The sequence below is a fragment of the Bombina bombina genome, chromosome 4, assembly GCF_027579735.1.
Source record: "Bombina bombina isolate aBomBom1 chromosome 4, aBomBom1.pri, whole genome shotgun sequence".
Taxonomy (NCBI): Eukaryota; Metazoa; Chordata; class Amphibia; order Anura; family Bombinatoridae; genus Bombina; species Bombina bombina.
Genome location: NC_069502.1, coordinates 401671761 through 401694374, shown reverse-complemented (window position 1 = coordinate 401694374; position 22614 = coordinate 401671761). Strand labels below are relative to the sequence as shown.

Here is a 22614-nt window from a genome sequence, read left to right as displayed (position 1 = left end):
AGTACATAAATTTCTATTGGGCTCCACTTTGGCATTGCAACAAATGACACAGGTATCATCCTCTGAATCAGACATGTTTAACACACTAGCAAATAAACTTGCAACTTGGAAATATTATTCAAGTAAAATACAATGAAAAAACGAACTGTGCTTAAGAAGCACTGAAGATATAAAACAGTTGAAATCAATAAACTTTGTAAAACAAAAACACAATTTAGCAAAGGCTTGTTCCCATTAGCAAAGAATAACTAACCCTGATGGCATAAAAAAGTTAAAGAATAAACGTTTTTTATCACAGTCAACTACAATCTCACAGCTCTGTTAGATTACTTCCCTCAAACAAGCTTTGAAGATCCCTGAGTTCTGTAGAGATAAACCGGAACATGCAGGAAAAAACAATGAGCTTCTGACTGAAAAATTTTGATGCGTAGCAAAAGCGCCAAAAAAAGGTCCCACCCCCTCACACACAACAGTGAGAGAGATTAGTAAACTGTCATAATTAGATCCAGCAACTGCCAAGTGGAAAAATAGTGCCCAAACATTTTATTCACCCAGTACCTCAGAAAATGAAAACGATTTTACATTCCAGCAAAAACGTTTAACATAAATTAAGAGTTATTAAAAAGCCTGTTGCTTTGCAATTAGGCTAAGTCTCAAATACACAGTGTAATTCCAGTGAAGTACCATTCCCCAGAATACTCAAATGTAAAATATACATACATGAAATTATGTCGGTATGGCAGGATTTTCTCATCAATTCCATTGTCAGAAAATAAAAACTGCTACATACCTCTTTGCAGAATAAACTGCCCGCTGTCCCCTGATCTGAAGTTTACCTCTCCTCAGATGGCCGAGAAACAGCAATATGATCTTAACAACTCCGGCTAAAATCATAGTAAAAACTCTGGTAGATTCTTCTTCAAACTCTACCAGAGAAGGAATAACACACTCCGGTGCTATTAAAAAAATAACAAACTTTTGATTGAAGAAATAAACTAAATAAAATCACCATAGTCCTCTCACACATCCTATCTAGTCGTTGGGTGCAAGAGAATGACTGGGGGTGACGTAGAGGGGAGGAGCTATATGCAACTCTGCTGGGTGAATCCTCTTGCACTTCCTGTTGGGGAGGAGTAATATCCCAGAAGTAATGATGACCCGTGGACTGATCACACTTAACAGAAGAAATCGCTCTCAGTTCCAGAATATTGATTGGTAATGGAGACTCCGCCTGAGTCCACACACCCTGAGCCTTCAGGGAATTCCAGACTGCACCCCAGCCTAGAAGACTGGCGACCGTCGTTACTATCACCCAAGATGTCCTGCGGAAGCACATCCCTTGGGACAGATTGTCCTGCGACAACCACCACCGAAGAGAGTCTCTGGTCTCTTGGTCCAGATTTATCTGAGGAGATAAGTTTGCATAATCCCCATTCCACTGACTGAGCATGCACAGTTGTAGTGGTCTGAGATGAAAGCGAGCAAACGGAATGATATCCATTGCCGCTAACATTAGTCCGATGACTTCTATACACGGAGCCACTGATGGCCGATGAATGGACTGCAGAGCCCTGCAAGTATTTAGAATCTTTGATTTTCTGACTTCTGTCAGAAATATTTTCATGCTTGCTGAGTCTATCAGAGTTCCCAGGAATGGAACCCTTGTCTGTGGAACTAGTGAACTCTTTTCTACATTCACTTTCCAACCGTGAGTTCTCAGAAATGATAACATGATTTCCGTGTGTGATTTTGATAGATGAAATGTTGATGCCTGGATCAAGATATCGTCCAGATATGGCGCCAACGCTATTCCTCACGGCCTGAGCACCGCTAGAAGAGCCCCTAGAACCCTTCTGAAGATCCTTGGAGCCGTGGCTAACCTGAAGGGAAGGGCCACAAACTGATAATGTTTGTCCTGAAATGCAAATCGCAGGAACTGATGATCCTTGTGGATAGGGACGTGAAGATACGCATCCTTCAGGTCCACCGTGGTCATGAACTGACCCTCCTGGATCATAGGCAGAATTGTACGAATGGTCTCCATCTTGAACGATGGGACTCTGAGAAACTTGTTTAGACCTTTGAGATCTAAAATTGGTCTGAAGGTTCCCTCTTTTTTGGGAACCGCGAAAAGGTTTGAATAGAACCCCTGCCCCTTTTCTCGAGCTGGAACTGGGCAGATTACACCCATGGTGTAGAGGTCTTTTACACAGCGTAAGAACGCCTCTCTTTTTGTCTGGTCTACAGACAATCGAGAAAGATGGAATCTTCCCCTTGGGGGAAAATCCTTGAATTCCAACTGATACCCCCCTGGGTCACGATTTCCAATGCCCAGGGATCCTGTACATCCCTTGCCTGAGCAAAGAAAGAGAGTCTGCCCCCTACTAGATCCGGTCCCGGATCGGGGGCTGCCCCTTCATGCTGTCTTGGTAGCAGCAGCAGGCTTTTTGACTTGTTTACCTTTATTCCAGGCCTGGTTAGGTCTCCAGACCGCCTTGGATTGCGCAAGGTTCCCTACCTGCTTAGCGGAGGAAGGGGAAGCAGATGATGTTCCTTTAAAATTCCGAAAGGAACGAAAATTATTTTGTTTAGTCCTCATCTTGAGGAGCTTGTCCTGAGGTAGGGTGTGACCCTTACCTCCAGAAATGTCAGAAATTATTTCCTTCAGTTCAGGCCCAAATAAATAGGGTCTTACCCTTGAAGGGAATAGACAAAAGCTTAGACTTAGACGACATGTCCGCCGACCAAGATTTTAGCCATAACGCTCTACGCGCCATGATGGCAAAGCCTGCATTGTTCGCTGATAATTTCGCAAGCTGAAAAGCAGCATCCGCCATGAAAGAATTTGCAAGCTTTAGAGCGATAATTCTGTCTAAAATGTCCTCTAAAGGTGTCTCAACCTTCAAGGACTCTTCCAGTGCGTCAAACCAAAAGGCAGCCGCAGTAGTTACTGGAACCATGCACGCTATAGGCTGCAAAAGAAAACCCTGGTGAACAAAAATTTTCTTTAGAAGACCCTCCAGCTTTTTATCCATAGGGTCTTTAAACGCACAACTGTCCTCAATGGGGATAGTTGTATGTTTAGCTAAAGTAGAAACAGCTCCGTCCACCTTGGGAATCAATTGCCAAAATTCCTGCATGGTGTCAGATATGGGAAAAAAATTCTTAAAATTAGGAGGGGTAGAAAGCGGTATACCTGGTCTATCCCATTCCTTCTTAACAATTTCCGAAATTCTCTTAGGAACAGGAAAAACATCCGTGTAAGTAGGTACTTCCAAATATTTGTCCATTTTACACAATTTTTCTGGAGGAACCGTGATCAGGTCACAATCATCCAAAGTCGCCAGAACCTCCATGAGCAATAAGCGGAGGTGTTCTAATTTGAATTTAAAGGACGTGAAGTCCGAATCTGTCTGAGGTATTAAATTTCCTGACTCTGAAAGTTCTCGCTCAGACATAAAATCCCTAACCCCCAAATCAGAGCATAGGGAGTTTGCATCGGAAATAGCCACTAAGGCGTCAGAAGGTTCAGTATTTATATTAATATCTGACCTATGGCGTTTACCCTGCAAGGCTGGCAGCTTAGACAATACCTCTGTAAGGGTAGTAGACATGACTGCCGCCATATTTTGCAAAGTAAAAGAAGTAGACGCACTAGAATTACTTGGCGTCACTTGTGTGGGCGTTAAAGGTTGTGACACTTGGAAAGAAATAGATGGTATACCTTGATTCTCTGCAGACTGAGAATCCTCCCGAGGCCCACTTTCTTTATTTAAAATGTGATCCTTACAGTGTAAGGCCCTTTCAGTACAATAATGGCACAATGTAAGAGGGGGTTCCACCATGGCTTCTAAACACGTAGAACACTGATTTCCCATGTCAGACATGTTGTACAGACACAGCACAAGTCTTTCCCAACTTTATTGTGTGTAAAAATAATACAGCACAAAAAAACGGTACAGCGCCTTTAAGAAGAAAAAGTGTACACTGTTTTTGCAAAATCAATAAAACGATAATTAAAACGCAATATTTTGTTGTTTTGAGAGCCTAAAGTGCCTTTGGATGTTGCACCACCAGTAAAAGGAGAGTTAATTTTAAATTTCAGCAAATTAAGCAGGAGTAAAACGATCTGCAGACAATAAACGGTTAAAGTCTTCTGCACCTCGCCACAGCTCTGCTGTGGCGCCTACCTGACCCCAAGACCTGTCCAAACGATCCGGTCCCACTTCAAAGCACAGCCACACAGTCTGGTTCTAACCGGAGCTAATGGCTGCCACCTCTCCAGAAATCTAACTGCGCACTGAAGCACGAAAATAGGCCCCGCCCATCATATCTGACGAGCCAAAAATACAGAAAACCTCATGGAAAGTGTTTTCAAGTAATAAATGTACACACTGCTTCTATTAACAACTATGCCATGTGAACCCCACAAACAAAATTCAGCCTCAATAAACCTCATAATCGTTCTTCATTAGGTTTCCTAGGCTGCCCCAGTGTCTAACCACAAAGCCCTTAAGTGTCCCATGTTATTATAATGGGATAATAATACAGGTCAGCACAGTACCACCCTAAAACAAGGACTACTGCTTACCCCTGCCCCGCATGGGGAATATGTCAGCCAAGTTCTGATATATCATGTCTCCTCAGAATGCAAATGACTGCACATACCTTGAAATTGCTTGTAGCAAGAACTCGTTCCCCCCTACTGAAGACTTCTCATGTACTTCCTCAGCAACGCTTGTGGGAACGAAAAACAGAATTTATGCTTACCTGATAAATTACTTTCTCCAACGGTGTGTCCGGTCCACGGCGTCATCCTTACTTGTGGGATATTCTCTTCCCCAACAGAAAATGGCAAAGAGCCCAGCAAAGCTGGTCACATGATCCCTCCTAGGCTCCGCCTTCCCCAGTCATTCGACCGACATAAAGGAGGAATATGCATAGGAGAAATCATATGATACCGTGGTGACTGTAGTTAGAGAAAATAATTCATCAGACCTGATTAAAAAACCAGGGCGGGCCGTGGACCGGACACACCGTTGGAGAAAGTAATTTATCAGGTAAGCATAAATTCTGTTTTCTCCAACATAGGTGTGTCCGGTCCACGGCGTCATCCTTACTTGTGGGAACCAATACCAAAGCTTTAGGACACGGATGATGGGAGGGAGCAAATCAGGTCACCTAGATGGAAGGCACCACGGCTTGCAAAACCTTTCTCCCAAAAATAGCCTCCGAAGAAGCAAAAGTATCAAATTTGTAAAATTTGGTAAAAGTGTGCAGTGAAGACCAAGTCGCTGCCTTACATATCTGATCAACAGAAGCCTCGTTCTTGAAGGCCCATGTGGAAGCCACAGCCCTAGTGGAGTGAGCTGTGATTCTTTCAGGAGGCTGCCGTCCGGCAGTCTCATAAGCCAAACGGATGATGCTTCTAAGCCAAAAAGAGAGAGAGGTAGAAGTTGCTTTTTGACCTCTCCTTTTACCAGAATAAACAACAAACAAGGAAGATGTTTGTCTGAAATCCTTTGTAGCCTCTAAATAGAATTTTAGAGCACGAACTACATCCAAATTGTGCAACAAACGTTCCTTCTTTGAAACTGGATTCGGACACAAAGAAGGCACAACTATCTCCTGGTTAATATTTTTGTTAGAAACAACTTTCGGAAGAAAACCAGGTTTAGTACGCAAAACCACCTTATCTGCATGGAACACCAGTTAAGGAGGAGAACACTGCAGAGCAGATAACTCTGAAACTCTTCTAGCAGAAGAAATTGCAACCAAAAACAAAACTTTCCAAGATAATAACTTAATATCTAAGGAATGTAAGGGTTCAAACGGAACCCCTTGAAGAACTGAAAGAACTAAATTGAGACTCCAAGGAGGAGTCAAAGGTTTGTAAACAGGCTTGATTCTAACCAGAGCCTGAACAAAAGCTTGAACATCTGGCACAGCCGCCAGCTTTTTGTGAAGTAAAACAGATAAAGCAGAAATCTGTCCCTTCAAAGAACTTGCAGATAATCCTTTCTCCAAACCCTCTTGTAGAAAGGATAGAATCTTAGGAATTTTTATCTTGTTCCATGGGAATCCTTTAGATTCGCACCAACAGATATATTTTTTCCATATTTTATGGTAAATTTTTCTAGTTACAGGCTTTCTAGCCTGAATAAGAGTATCAATGACAGAATCTGAGAACCCACGCTTTGATAAAATCAAGCGTTCAATCTCCAAGCAGTCAGTTGGAGTGAGGCCAGATTCGGATGTTCGAACGGACCTTGAACAAGAAGATCCTGTCTCAAAGGTAGCTTCCATGGTGGAGCCGATGACATATTCACCAGGTCTGCATACCAAGTTCTGCGTGGCCACGCAGGAGCTATCAAGATCACCGAAGCCCTCTCCTGATTGATCCTGGCTACCAGCCTGGGAATGAGAGGAAACGGTGGGAATACATAAGCTAGGTTGAAGGTCCAGGGCGCTACTAGTGCATCTACTAGAGTCGCCTTGGGATCCCTGGATCTGGACCCGTAGCAAGGAACCTTGAAGTTCTGACGAGACGCCATCAGATCCATGTCTGGAATGCCCCATAATTGAGTTATTTGGGCAAAGATTTCCGGATGGAGTTCCCACTCCCCCGGATGAAATGTCTGACGACTCAGAAAATCCGCTTCCCAATTTTCCACTCCTGGGATGTGGATTGCAGACAAGTGGCAGGAGTGATTCTCCGCCCATTGAATTATTTTGGTCACTTCTTCCATCGCCAGGGAACTCCTTGTTCCCCCCTGATGGTTGATATATGCAACAGTCGTCATGTTGTCTGATTGAAACCTTATGAATTTGGCCTTTGCTAGTTGAGGCCAAGCCTTGAGAGCATTGAATATCGCTCTCAGTTCCAGAATGTTTATCGGGAGAAGAGATTCTTCCCGAGACCATAGACCCTGAGCTTTCAGGGGTTCCCAGACCGCGCCCCAGCCCACCAGACTGGCGTCGGTCGTGACAATGACCCACTCTGGTCTGCGGAAGCTCATCCCTTGTGACAGGTTGTCCAGGGTCAGCCACCAACGGAGTGAATCTCTGGTCCTCTGATCTATTTGTATCGTCGGAGACAAGTCTGTATAATCCCCATTCCACTCTCTGAGCATGCACAGTTGTAATGGTCTTAGATGAATTTGCGCAAAAGGAACTATGTCCATTGCCGCAACCATCAAACCTATTACTTCCATGCACTGCGCTATGGAAGGAAGAAGAACAGAATGAAGTACTTGACAAGAGCTTAGAAGTTTTGATTTTCTGGCCTCTGTCAGAAAAATCTTCATTTCTAAGGAGTCTATTATTGTTCCCAAGAAGGGAACTCTTGTTGACGGGAATAGAGAACTTTTTTCTACGTTCACTTTCCACCCGTGAGATCTGAGAAAGGCTAGGACAATGTCCGTATGAGCCTTTGCTTGTGGCAGAGACGACGCTTGAATCAGTATGTCGTCCAAGTAAGGTACTACTGCAATGCCCCTTGGCCTTAGCACCGCTAGAAGGGACCCTAGTACCTTTGTGAAAATTCTTGGAGCAGTGGCTAATCCGAATGGAAGTGCCACAAACTGGTAATGCTTGTCCAGAAAGGCGAACCTTAGGAACCGATGATGTTCCTTGTGGATAGGAATATGTAGATACGCATCCTTTAAATCCACCGTGGTCATGAATTGACCTTCCTGGATGGTAGGAAGAATTGTCCGAATGGTTTCCATTTTGAACGATGGAACCCTGAGAAATTTGTTTAGGATCTTGAGATCCAAAATTGGTCTGAATGTTCCCTCTTTTTTGGGAACTATGAACAGATTGGAGTAAAACCCCATCCCTTGTTCTCCTAATGGAACAGGATGAATCACTCCCATTTTTAACAGGTCTTCTACACAATGTAAGAATGCCTGTCTTTTTATTTGGTCTGAAGACAATTGAGACCTGTGGAACCTTCCCCTTGGGGGCAGTTCCTTGAATTCCAGGAGATAACCTTGAGAAACTATTTCTAGCGCCCAAGGATCCTGAACATCTCTTACCCAAGCCTGAGCGAAGAGAGAGAGTCTGCCCCCCACCAGATCCGGTCCTGGATCGGGGGCCAACATCTCATGCTGTCTTAGTAGCGGTAGCAGGCTTCTTGGCCTGCTTACCTTTGTTCCAGCCTTGCATCGGTCTCCAGGCTGGCTTGGTTTGAGAAGTATTACCCTCTTGCTTAGAGGATGTAGAATTTGAGGCTGGTCCGTTTCTGCGAAAGGGACGAAAATTTGGTTTATTTTTAGCCTTAAAAGACCTATCCTGAGGAAGGGCGTGGCCCTTTCCCCCAGTGATGTCTGAAATAATCTCTTTCAAGTCAGGGCCAAACAGCGTTTTCCCCTTGAAAGGGATGTTAAGCAATTTGTTCTTGGAGGACACATCCGCTGACTAAGACTTTAGCCAAAGCGCTCTGCGCGCCACAATAGCAAAACCTGAATTTTTCGCCGCTAATCTAGCTAATTGCAAAGTGGCGTCTAAGGTAAAAGAGTTAGCCAATTTAAGTGCTTGAACTCTGTCCATAACCTCCTCATAAGAAGATTCTTTATTGAGCGACTTTTCTAGTTCTTCGAACCAGAAACACGCTGCTGTAGTGACAGGAACAATGCATGAAATTGGTTGTAGAAGGTAACCTTGCTGAACAAACATCTTTTTAAGCAAACCCTCTAATTTTTTATCCATAGGATCTTTGAAAGCACAACTATCTTCTATAGGGATAGTAGTGCGTTTGTTTAGAGTAGAAACCGCCCCCTCGACCTTGGGGACTGTCTGCCATAAGTCCTTTCTGGGGTCGACCATAGGAAATAATTTCTTAAATATAGGGGGAGGGACAAAAGGTATGCCGGGCCTTTCCCATTCTTTATTTACAATGTCCGCCACCCGCTTGGGTATAGGAAAAGCATCGGGGGGCACCAGGACCTCTAGGAACTTGTCCATCTTACATAATTTCTCTGGAATGACCAAATTGTCACAATCATCCAGAGCAGATAACACCTCCTTAAGCAGAGCGCGGAGATGTTCCAATTTAAATTTGAATGTAATAACGTCAGGTTCAGCTTGTTGAGAAATTTTTCCTGAATCTGAAATTTCTCCCTCAGACAAAACCTCCCTGGCCCCTTCAGACTGGTGTAAGGGCATGTCAGAACCATTATCATCAGCGTCCTCATGCTCTTCAGTATCTAAAACAGAGCAGTCGCGCTTTCGCTGATAAGTGGGCATTTTTGCTAAAATGTTTTTAATAGAATTATCCATTACAGCCGTTAATTGTTGCATAGTAAGGAGGATTGGCGCACTAGATGAACTAGGGACCTCCTGAGTGGGCAAGACTGGTGTAGACATAGAAGGGGATGATGCAGTACCATGCTTACTCCCCTCACTTAAGGAATCATCTTGGGCAACATTATTATCAGTGGCATCATTGTCCCTACTTTGTTTGTCACATTCATCACATATATTTAAATGGAGAGGAACCTTGGCTTCCGAACATACAGAACATCGTCTATCTGATGGTTCAGACATGTTAATAGGCATAAACTTGATAACAAAGCACAAAAAACGTTTTAAAATAAAACCGTTACTGTCACTTTAAATTTTAAACTGAACACACTTTATTACTAAATATGTGAAAAAGCCTTAAAAGTATTGCACACCAAATTTGAAAGCTTTAACTCTTAAAATAACGGAACCGGAGCCGTTTTTACATTTAACCCCTATACAGTCCCTGGTATCTGCTTTGCTGAGACCCAACCAAGCCCAGAGGGGAATACGATACCAAATGACGCCTTCAATAAGCTTTTTCAGTGGATCTGAGCTCCTCACACATGCATCTGCATGCCTTGCTTTCCAAAAACAACTGCGCATTAGTGGCGCGAAAATGAGGCTCTGCCTATGACTAGAAAAGGCCCCCAGTGAAAAAGGTGTCCAATACAGTGCCTGCCGTTTTTTTAATACAATTCCCAAGATTAAAATAACTCTTCAAAGTTATAATCCATTAAATATGCTTATAAAGTAATCGTTTTAGCCCAGAAAAATGTCTACCAGTCTTTAAAGCCCTTGTGAAGCCCTTTATTCTTATATTTAAACTAAGAAAATGGCTTACCGGATCCCATAGGGAAAATGACAGCTTCCAGCATTACCAAGTCTTGTTAGAAATGTGTCATACCTCAAGCAGCAAAGTCTGCCCACTGTTTCCCCCAACTGAAGTTACTTCATCTCAACAGTCCTGTGAGGAAACAGCCATCGATTTTAGTAACGGTTGCTAAAATCATCTTCCTCTTACAAACAGAAATCTTCATCTCTTTTCTGTTTCAGAGTAAATAGTACATACCAGCACTATTTTAAAATAACAAACTCTTGATTGAAGAATAAAACTACATTTAAACACCAAAAAACTCTAAGCCATCTCCGTGGAGATGTTGCCTGTGCAACGGCAAAGAGAATGACTGGGGAAGGCGGAGCCTAGGAGGGATCATGTGACCAGCTTTGCTGGGCTCTTTGCCATTTCCTGTTGGGGAAGAGAATATCCCACAAGTAAGGAAGACGCCGTGGACCGGACACACCTATGTTGGAGAAATGGATCTTAGTTACTACTGCTAAGATCATCAGACTCAAGGCATGATTCTTCTTCCATATCATGCCAGAGTAAAAACAGTACACACCGGTACCATTTAAAATAAAAAACTCTTGATTGAAAAAAAAGAAACTATCTTTTTATCACCACATAAACTTTACCCTTCCTATTGCTATGCAGAGGCAAAGAGAATGACTGGGGGGAGGAGCTATATAGCAGCTCTGCTGTGGTGCTCTTTGCCACTTCCTGTTAGCAGGAGGAATATATCCCACAAGTAAAGGATGAAACCGTGGACTCTGTATATCTTGTAAAAGAAATGGTCGTCACATGACCGGCAAAGCGGACACAGAACAGGAACTGCGCAGCAAGCAGAAAGCCTCACGTTCCACTGCTGGGGGAAAAATCTCTTACATAAACAGTTCCCCTAGCCAACCCAACCACTTCTAATAACGGCGTGACAGACGCAATGTAAACACACCATATTTAAAAAATCTCAACATCATAAAGTTAGGCTACGAAGAGCCAAACCTATGAATAAAAGAATGACTACTGCGTTTCCCAGTTGTAAGAACACACACATCCCTTTACATATTACGTTTCCTTTCACATACATATGTACCTGCACCTGCCCTAAATAAATCCTAAGCATAAAGGATTATCAAGTCCCAATTAAATATGCAAAGTTAACTATATTAGGAATGCCATGTCCCCATCTGTACAGTTAACGGTCTTCATGAAGTGCAGTCTTCATACCTAGAAGACAAAAACAAAATTTATGTTTACCTGATAAATTTATTTATTTCTTGACACTGTGAGTCCACGGATCATCTAATTACTATTGGGAATATCACTCCTGCCCAGCAGGAAGGGGCCAAAGAGCACCACAGCAAAGCTGTTAAATATCACCTCCCTTCCCTAAAACCCCAGTCTTTCGACCAAAGTAAAAGGAGAGAAAGGAAGCAACAAGGTGCAGAGGTGCCTGAGGTTTATAACATGACAAAAACCTGTCTTAGAAAAACAGGGTGGGACGTGGACTCACTGTGTCAAGAAAGAAAGAAATTTATTAGGTAAGCATAAATTTTGTTTTCTTTCTAATCACACGGTGAGTCCACTGATCATCTAATTACTATTGGGGATCAATACCCAAGCTACAGGACACAGATGATAAGGGAGGGACAAGACAGGGAACCTAAACAGAAGGCACCACTGCTTGAAGAACCTTTCTCCCAAAAGAAGCCTCAGCCGAGGCAAAAGTATCAAATTTATAGAATTTTTAAAAAGTGTGTAGAGAGGACCAAGTTGCAGCCTTGCAAATCTGTTCCAAAGAAGCTTCATTTTTGAGTGCCCAGGAAGAGGAAACAGCCCTGATAGAATGAGCCGTGACTGATAGAATGAGCTGTGACTGATAGAATGAGTCGTGACTGTCCAGCAGTTTCATAGGCCAAGCGAATTATACTCTTCAGCCACAAAGAGAGAGAAGTAGCCGTAGCTTTCTGACCCTTACGTTTCCCAGAGAAAACCACAAACAGAGCCGAAGGCTGGCGAAACTCCTTAGTCATCTGTAAATAGAATTTCAACGCACGCACATCTAGGTTGTGCAGGAGACGCTCTATGGGAAGAAGGGTTAGGACATAAAGAAGGAACAACAATTGCTTAATTAATGTTCCTATCCAAAACAACCTTAGGAAGGAAACCCAACTTAGTACGCAGAACTACCTTATCAGAATGAAATATAAGGGAAGGGGATTCACACTGCAACTCCGAGAGTTCTGAGACTCTGCGGGCAGAAGAAATTGCAACAAGAAACAAAACTTTCTAAGATAATAACTTAATATCTAAGGAATGCATAGGTTCGAACGGAGCCTGTTGAAGAACTTTAAGAACAAGGTTAAGACTCCAGGGAGGAGTAACAAGTTTCAACACAGGCCTGATAAAAAGATTGCACGTCTGGTACATCCGCCAGACATTTATGTAACAAAATAGACAAGGCAGATATTTGACCTTTTAAAGAACTTGCCGATAAACCCTTCTCCAAACCTTCTTGGAGAAAAGACCAAATTCTAGGAATCTGAACTCTACTCCAAGAGTAGCCTCTGGATTCACACCAATGCAGATATTCATGCCATATCTTGTAGTAAATCTTCCTGGTAACAGGCTTACGAGCCTGAATCATGGTCTTAATGACCATGCTTAGATAAAATTAAGCGTTCAATCTCCAAGCAGTCAGCTTCAGAGAAACTAGATTTGGGTGAAGGAAGGGCCCTTGAAGTAGAAGGTCCTTCCTCAGAGGAAGTCTCCAAGGAGGGAGAGTCTCCTAGAAAAATAAACTTAGCACTTACCTCTATGAAATCTGCCTGGCAGCAGGGCAGCTCACTAGGTTTGAGAGGTATCCTCCTCCCTCACATGGACCTGTGGAAGAAAAAACAAAGACTGAGTAATCTTACTCAGGCTTTTAATGTTAGGGCAGCATTAAATACATGGGAGGCGCAGTGAGGATTGTACCCCACAAGTTCCCATTGCTTGAAAGCCACCACTGCTCTACTCGAGAGACTGACATGGGCTACGGCTATACCCCAGGTAAAACTTGTACTGCTGAAAAATAAACTTTTGCTTGCAGAATCTTCTTCCAAACACCTAAACTTTACCACCTCCTTGATCTTAACGTAGGCAAAGAGAATGACTGGGGTTGGAGGGAAGGGAGGTGATATTTAACAGCTTTGCTGTGGTTCTCGCTGCCTCCTGCTGGGCAGGAGTGATATTCCCAATAGTAATGAGATGATCCGTGGACTCACTGTGTCATTAGAAAGAAGTCTAGCCGTCCGGCAGGAGGACAGTTTACAAGGTGTGCAAGGACACATACTCCTTACAGAGACCTGTAGAAAAAAGAAAGAACAGAGTAGCCAACTCTGGCGTTCTACAGCTAGGGCAGCAATATCTTAGGGAAAAAAGCAAGGACTACCTCACAATTGCCTAACTGCTTAAAAGCAACCACTACTCTACTGAAGAGATTAACGTGGACTAAGCTAAACCCCAAATTCTTGCTTGCAGGGAAAAATACCCAAAAAAGGAATTAATTTCTTCAGACACCAAACTTCACCTCCTCCATTGACAGAAGCACAGAGAATGACTGGGGATTATGGGTAGGGGAGTGACACTTAACAGTTTTGCTGTGGTGCTCTTTGCCTCCTCCTGCTGGCCAGAAGTGATAATCCCACTAGTAATTTAGGAAAGAAAAGGAGCTATCCCCCCACGCCGCCATTAAAAACATACTTCATTATTTTCACAGGATCAAGATACCATCTTTTTTTTTTTTTTTTTTTTTTAATTGGCATAAAATGAGAAAGACATGACTTTAACCATTAAAAGGCATTATGTAACGAGCAACTGTTGCTCTAGATCAGTTTTCCATTCTTGATAAAATGTAATTTAACATAGCAAAGATAAAATTTGATATGCTTCCCTTTATACTAGTCCTGAACAAACAAACCCCATTCAGATAGGAGACCATTAAAAAACCTCATTATCCCACAAATCTTCTATTTAATGTAATTGTAGATTATGGAAACAGGAAGGCGGAAAGGAGGTTTTCAACTGTATTGTATAGCCTTTAGCAGATTTAGACCAGATTTTCTGCCTTTTAAATCTGACCACAGACTTTTATAAATTGGTCTTCCTTTAAATACAGACCAAACTTTTTAATACCATTTAATGTAAGCTATTTTGTGTGAATCCATTGTCAATTAACAAAATACAAACAAACAGTTTAAATAGAAAATTTTTTTTTTTTAGCAAAACATTTCTAAATAAAACTACAAAAATTAGCTGTTTTGTGTCATCTGTTGCATAACAACTGCAAAGAGACTGAGCATCTGAAGGTATTCATCTGCACCATCTGCCAAACATTTGTCAACTTCCTGAAAGAAAAAAGAAAAAAAAACAGAATAGCCGGTTGATATGCACTATGCACATTTTAAACATATGAGAGATTAAAAGGGATATAAAATAAGAGAACGAGCATGTGGAAAACATTAATGTGATACTGTGCTTAAAGGGACAGCCTAGTCAATTTGCATGATTCTGGATTTTTTAATTTACTTTTATCATCAAATTTGCTTTTTTTTTCGTGGTATTATTTGTTGAAAGCTAAACCTAGGTAGGCTCAAAATGCTAATTTCGAAGCCCTTGAAGGCAGCCTCATCTCAATGCATTTGACAGGTTTTTACAGCTAGAGGGCGTTAGTTCATGTGTGCCATACAGATAACATTGTTCTCACGCCCATGGAGTTATTTATTAGAGGGCAATGATTGAAAATGCAAATCTATCAAAAGAACTGAGACGAGGGGGGAGTCTGCAGAGGCTTAGATACAAGGTTATCGCAGAGGTAAAAAAACTAAATTTATGCTTACCTGAAATGTATTTCTTGACACAGTGAGTCCACGGATCATCTAATTACTATTGGGAATATCACTCCTGCCCAGCAGGAGGCGGCAAAGAGCAGCACAGCAAAGTTAAATATCACCTCCCTTCCCTCCAACCCGTCATTCGACCGAAGCAAAGGAGAAAAAGGAAGCAACAAGGTGCAGAGGTGTCTGAAGTTAGAACAAAAAAAACGAAAACCCTGTCCTTAAGAAACCAAGGCGGGCCGTGGACTCACTGTGTCAAGAAATAAATAAATTTATCACGTAAGCATAAATTTTGTTTTCTTTCTAATGACACAGTGAGTCCACAGATTATCTAATTACTATTGGGAATCAATACCCAAGCTAGAGGACACAGATGATAAGGGAGGGACAAGACAGGGAATCTAAACGGAAGGCACCACTGCTTGAAGAACCTTTCTCCCAAAAGAAGCCTCAGCCGAGGAAAAAGTATCAAATTTATAGAAATTAGAAAAAGTGTGAAGAGAGGACCAAGTTGCAGCCTTGCAAATCTGTTCCACAGAAGCTTCATTTTTGAATGCCCAGGAAGAGGAAACAGCCCTTGTAGAATGAGCCGTAACTCTCTCAGGAGGCTGCTGTCCAGCCGTTTTATAGGCCAAGTGAATGATACTCTTTAGCTACAAAGAAAGAGAAGTAGCCCTAGCTTTCTGCCCCTTACGTTTTCCAGAGAAAACCACTTACAGAGCAGAAGACTGACGAAAATCCTTAGTCGCCTGTAAATAGAATTTCAATGCATGCACCACGTCCAGATTGTGCAGCAGACGTTCCTTCTGAGAAGAAGGGTTAGGACACAAGGAACGAACAATAATCTCCTGATTAATGTTCCGATCTGAAACCACTTTAGGGATAAACACTATCTTAGTACGCAAAACTACCTTATCCGAATGAAAAACTAATGCTGAGAGCTCTGAAACTCTACAAGCAGATGAAATAGCAACCAGAAACAAAACCTTTCAAGATAACTTAATATCTAAGAAATGCATAGGCTCAAACGGAGCCTGTTGAAGAACTTTAAGAACTAGATTAAGACTCCAGGGAGGAGTAACCTGTTTAAACACAGGCCTGATTCTGACCAAGGCCTGACAGAACAATTGCACGTCTGGTACATCCACCAGGCGTTTATGTAACAAAAAAGACAAGGCAGATATTTGACCCTTGCCGATAAACCCTTCTCCAAGCCCTCTTGGAGAAAAGACAAAATTCTAGGAATCCGAACTCTACTCCAAGAGTAGCCTTTGGATTCACACCAATGCAGATATTTACGCTATATCTTATGGTAAATCTTTCTAGTCACATGCTTATGAGCCTGAAACATGGTCACAATGACTGACTCTGAAAATCCACGCTTAGATAAAATTAAGCGTTCAATCTCCAAGCAGTCAGCTTCAGAGAAACTAAATTTGGATGAAGGAAGGGCCCCTGAAGTAGAAGGTCCATTCTCAATGGAAATCTCCAAGGTGGACGAGATGACATCTCCACCAGGTCTGCATACTAGATACTGTGAGGCCACGCCGGTGCTAGGAGGATCACCGACACCCTCTCCTGATTGATTCAAGCAATGACTCAAGGGAGGAGAGCGAACGGGGGACATAGGTATGCAAGACTGAAAATCCAAGGTACCGCCAGAGCATCTATCAGTACCGCCTGAGGATCCCTTGACCTCGACCCATACTTCGGAAGCCGAGATGCCATGAGATCCAGCTCCGGCTCTCCCCATTTGAGAATTAAGCTGGAAAACACTTCAGGATGGAGTTCCCACTCCCCCGGGTGAAAGGTCTGTCTGCTCAGAAAATCCGCCTCCCAGTTGTCCACTCCTGGAATGTGGATCGCCGACAGGCTGCAGTTGTGGGACTCTGCCCACTGAATAATCTTGGCTACCTCTGCCATGGCCAAGGAACTCCGAGTTCCCCCCTGATGGTTGATGTAAGCCACTGAAGTTATGTTGTCTGACTGGAACCTGATAAACCGGGCCGAAGCTAACTGAGGCCAAGCCAGAAGAGCATTGAAGATTGCTCTCAGCTCCAGAATGTTTATGGTTAAAACAGACTCCGACCGAGTCCATGTCCCCTGAGCATTTAGAGAGCCCCAGACTGCTCCCCATCCCAGTAGGCTGGCGTCCGTTGTCACAATTACCCAGGTGGGTCTGCGGAAGAAGGTTCCCTGGGAGAGATGTTACCGAGACAACCACCAAAGAAGAGAATCCCTTGTCTCCTGCTCCAGATGTACTTGTAGAGACAGATCCGCATAATCTCCGTTCCACTGCCTGAGCATGCATAACTGCAGAGGCCTGAGGTGGAAACGGGCAAATGGGATGATGTCCATGGCTGCTACCATCAGAACGATTACCTCCATGTATTGAGCCACTGATGGCCAAGGAGAAGACTGAAGCGCTAGACAGGAATTTAAAATCTGTGATTTCCTGACTTCTGTCAGAAAATTTTCCATTGATAAGTAATCTATTATGGTTCCCAAGAAAACTGCCCTTGTAGTTCAAACTAAGGAACACTTTTCCAAATTCATCTTCTATCCGTGAGATTGCAGGAAGGATAACAACATTTCCATGTGGGATCTTGCTTGTTGAAAGGATGGCGCCTGAACCAGAATGTCATCCAGAAAAGGCGCCACTGCAATGCCCCGCAACGGGAGCACCGCCAACAGGGATCCCAAAACCTTTGAGAAAATTCTGGGAGCTGTGACAAGGCCGAACGGAAAAGCCACAAACTGGAAGTGTTTGTCTAGAAATGCAAACCTCAAAAACTTGTGATGTTCCTCGTGGTTGGGAACATGCAGCTACGCGTCCTTTAAATCTACCGTTGTCATAAATTGACCCTCTTAAACCAAGGGAAGAATGGAACGAATAGTCTCCATCTTTAAGGACTGTACTCTGAGGAATTTGAGATTTTTGAGAACTAAAATCGGTCTGAAGGTTCCTTCTCTTTTGGGAACCACGAACAGATTGGAGTAAAATCCCAGACCCTGATCCTGCATTGGAACAGGAACTATCACTCCCAGGTCGGAAAGATCTTGAACACAGTGTAAGAACGCCTCTCTTTTTAATCTGGTCTACAGATAATCTTGAGAAGAAACCTGCCCCTGGAAGGAACAGTTTTGAACTGTAGTTTGTATCCCTGGGACACGATGTTCACCGCCCAAGGATCCTGAACATCCCGAAACCAAGCTTGAGCGAAGGATAGTCTGCCCCCCACAAGATCCGGTCCCGGATCGGGTGTAGACCCTTCATGCTGACTTTGAGTCATTGGCAGGCTTCTTAGCTTGCTTCCCCTTGTTCCACGACCGGTTGGACCTCCAGGAAGGCTTGGACTGTTCTTGTTTAGTAGAGGGAGAGGAAGGCTTGCCCTTGAAGTTTTCGAAAGTAACGAAAATTACTCAGATGTCCCTTCTGCTTATTCCTCTTATCCTGAGGGAGGAAATGACCTTTTCCTCCCGTAATGTCGGAAATGATCTCAGCCAGACCCAGCTGAAACAAGGTCTTTCCTTGTAAGGGATCGCCAAAAGCTTAGACTTAGATGACACATCCGCAGACCAGGACTTCAACCATAAGGCTCTGCGAGCCAATACGGCAAATCCAGAAATTTTTGCTCCTAGTTTAATAACCTGTAGGGAGGCATCCATAATAAAAGAATTGGCCAACTTAAAGGGACACTGAACCCAAATTTTTTCTTTCGTGATTCAGATAGAGCATGCAATTTTAAGCAACTTTCTAATTTACTCCTATTATCAAATTTTCTTCATTCTCTTGGTATTTTTATTTGAAATGCAAGATGTAAGTTTAGATGCCGGCCCATTTTTGGTGAACAACCTAAGTTGTTCTTGCTGATTGGTGGATAAATCCATCCACCAATAAAAAAGTGCTGTCCAGAGTCCTGAAAAAAAACAAAGCTTAGATGCCGTCTTTTTCAAATAAAGATATCAAGAGAACAAAGAAAAATTGATAATAGGAGTAAAGTAGGAAGTTGCTTAAAATTGCATGCTCTATCTGAATCACGAAAAAAAAAAATTGGGTTCAGTGTCCCTTCAAGGGCCTTGATCCTATCCTGGATCTCTTCGAGGGGAGTGTCTCTCCGAATAGAATCAGACAACGCATCAAACCAGTATGCTGCCGCACTAGTGACGGTAGCAATACACATCGCAGGTTGCCATTGTAAACCCTGGTGTACATACATTTTCTTGAGTAACCCCTCTAATTTCTTGTCCATAGGATCCTTAAAGGAACAACTATCTTCTACGAGAATAGTGGTCCTCTTATCTAGCGTGGAAATTGCCCCTTCCACCTTGGGTACCGTCTGCCAAGACTCCTTGATAGAGTCTGCTATAGGAAACATCTTCTTAAATATAGGGGATGGAGAAAAAAGGATACCCGGTCTCTCCCATTCCCTAGCAATAATCTCTGTAGCTCGATCTGGTACAGGAAAAACATCCACCATGGAAGGTATATCAAAAACAGAATTTATGTTTACCTGATAAATTACTTTCTCCAACGGTGTGTCCGGTCCACGGCGTCATCCTTACTTGTGGGATATTCTCTTCCCCAACATGAAATGGCAAAGAGCCCAGCAAAGCTGGTCACATGATCCCTCCTAGGCTCCGCCTTCCCCAGTCATTCGACCGACGTAAAGGAGGAATATTTGCATAGGAGAAATCATATGATACCGTGGTGACTGTAGTTAAAGAAAATAAATTATCAGACCTGATTAAAAAACCAGGGCGGGCCGTGGACCGGACACACCGTTGGAGAAAGTAATTTATCAGGTAAACATAAATTCTGTTTTCTCCAACATAGGTGTGTCCGGTCCACGGCGTCATCCTTACTTGTGGGAACCAATACCAAAGCTTTAGGACACGGATGAAGGGAGGGAGCAAATCAGGTCACCTAAATGGAAGGCACCACGGCTTGCAAAACCTTTCTCCCAAAAATAGCCTCAGAAGAAGCAAAAGTATCAAACTTGTAAAATTTGGTAAAAGTGTGCAGTGAAGACCAAGTCGCTGCCTTACATATCTGATCAACAGAAGCCTCGTTCTTGAAGGCCCATGTGGAAGCCACAGCCCTAGTGGAATGAGCTGTGATTCTTTCAGGAGGCTGCCGTCCGGCAGTCTCATAAGCCAATCTGATGATGCTTTTAATCCAAAAAGAGAGAGAGGTAGAAGTTGCTTTTTGACCTCTCCTTTTACCAGAATAAACAACAAACAAGGAAGATGTTTGTCTAAAATCCTTTGTAGCATCTAAATAGAATTTTAGAGCGCGAACAACATCCAAATTGTGCAACAAACGTTCCTTCTTTGAAACTGGATTCGGACACAAAGAAGGCACGACTATCTCCTGGTTAATGTTTTTGTTAGAAACAACTTTCGGAAGAAAACCAGGTTTAGTACGTAAAACCACCTTATCTGCATGGAACACCAGATAAGGAGGAGAACACTGCAGAGCAGATAATTCTGAAACTCTTCTAGCAGAAGAAATTGCAACCAAAAACAAAACTTTCCAAGATAATAACTTAATATCAACGGAATGTAAGGGTTCAAACGGAACCCCCTGAAGAACTGAAAAAACTAAATTGAGACTCCAGGGAGGAGTCAAAGGTTTGTAAACAGGCTTGATTCTAACCAGAGCCTGAACAAAGGCTTGAACATCTGGCACAGCTGCCAGCTTTTTGTGAAGTAACACAGACAAGGCAGAAATCTGTCCCTTCAAGGAACTTGCAAATAATCCTTTCTCCAATCCTTCTTGAAGAAAGGATAGAATCTTAGGAATTTTTACCTTGTCCCAAGGGAATCCTTTAGATTCACACCAACAGATATATTTTTTCCATATTTTGTGGTAAATTTTTCTAGTTACAGGCTTTCTGGCCTGAACAAGAGTATCAATAACAGAATCTGAGAACCCTCGCTTTGATAAGATCAAGCGTTCAATCTCCAAGCAGTCAGTTGGAGTGAGACCAGATTCGGATGTTCGAATGGACCTTGAACAAGAAGGTCTCGTCTCAAAGGTAGCTTCCATGGTGGAGCCGATGACATATTCACCAGGTCTGCATACCAAGTCCTGCGTGGCCACGCAGAAGCTATCAAGATCACCGATGCCCTCTCCTGATTGATCCTGGCTACCAGCCTGGGGATGAGAGGAAACGGCGGGAATACATAAGCTAGTTTGAAGGTCCAAGGTGCTACTAGTGCATCTACTAGAGTCGCCTTGGGATCCCTGGATCTGGACCCGTAGCAAGGAACCTTGAAGTTCTGACGAGAGGCCATCAGATCCATGTCTGGAATGCCCCACAGTTGAGTAATGTGGGCAAAGATTTCCGGATGGAGTTCCCACTCCCCCGGATGTAATGTCTGACGACTCAGAAAATCCGCTTCCCAATTTTCCACTCCTGGGATGTGGATTGCAGACAAGTGGCAGGAGTGAGTCTCCGCCCATTGAATGATTTTGGTCACTTCTTCCATCGCCAGGGAACTCCTTGTTCCCCCCTGATGGTTGATGTACGCAACAGTCGTCATGTTGTCTGATTGAAACCGTATGAACTTGGCCTTTGCTAGCTGAGGCCAAGCCTTGAGAGCATTGAGTATCGCTCTCAGTTCCAGAATATTTATCGGTAGAAGAGATTCTTCCCGAGACCAAAGACCCTGAGCTTTCAGGGGTCCCCAGACCGCGCCCCAGCCCATCAGACTGGCGTCGGTCGTGACAATGACCCACTCTGGTCTGCGGAAGCTCATCCCCTGTGACAGGTTGTCCAGGGACAGCCACCAACGGAGTGAATCTCTGGTCCTCTGATTTACTTGTATCGTCGGAGACAAGTCTGTATAGTCCCCATTCCACTGACTGAGCATGCACAGTTGTAATGGTCTTAGATGAATGCGCGCAAAAGGAACTATGTCCATTGCCGCTACCATCAAACCTATTACTTCCATGCACTGCGCTATGGAAGGAAGAGGAACGGAATGAAGTATTTGACAAGAGTTTAGAAGTTTTGTTTTTCTGGCCTCTGTCAGAAAAATACTCATTTCTAAGGAGTCTATTATTGTTCCCAAGAAGGGAACCCTCGTTGACGGAGATAGAGAACTCTTTTCTACGTTCACTTTCCATCCGTGAGATCTGAGAAAGGCCAGGACAATGTCCGTGTGAGCCTTTGCTAGAGGAAGGGACGACGCTTGAATCAGAATGTCGTCCAAGTAAGGTACTACTGCAATGCCCCTTGGTCTTAGCACCGCTAGAAGGGACCCTAGTACCTTTGTGAAAATCCTTGGAGCAGTGGCTAATCCGAACGGAAGTGCCACGAACTGGTAATGCTTGTCCAGGAATGCGAACCTTAGGAACCGATGATGTTCCTTGTGGATAGGAATATGTAGATACGCATCCTTTAAATCCACCGTGGTCATGAATTGACCTTCCTGGATGGAAGGAAGAATTGTTCGAATGGTTTCCATTTTGAACGATGGAACCTTGAGAAACTTGTTTAGGATCTTGAGATCTAAGATTGGTCTGAACGTTCCCTCTTTTTTGGGAACTACGAACAGATTGGAGTAGAACCCCATCCCTTGTTCTCTTAATGGAACAGGATG

At 43.3% G+C, this 22614-nt stretch overlaps 1 protein-coding gene across 2 annotated transcripts in view; it reads right to left on the bottom strand.

Moving 5' to 3' along the window:
* Positions 1–14357: 14357 nt before the first annotated feature.
* Positions 14358–22614, bottom strand: part of RFC4 (replication factor C subunit 4) — a 271306-nt gene continuing 263049 nt past the window's right edge. For both annotated transcript variants that reach the window (XM_053710182.1, XM_053710183.1), the window contains one exon: positions 14358–14514. In XM_053710182.1, the coding sequence (XP_053566157.1) occupies positions 14419–14514 (96 nt within the window). In that variant the 3' untranslated portion in view covers positions 14358–14418. The remainder of the gene's footprint in view (positions 14515–22614) is intronic.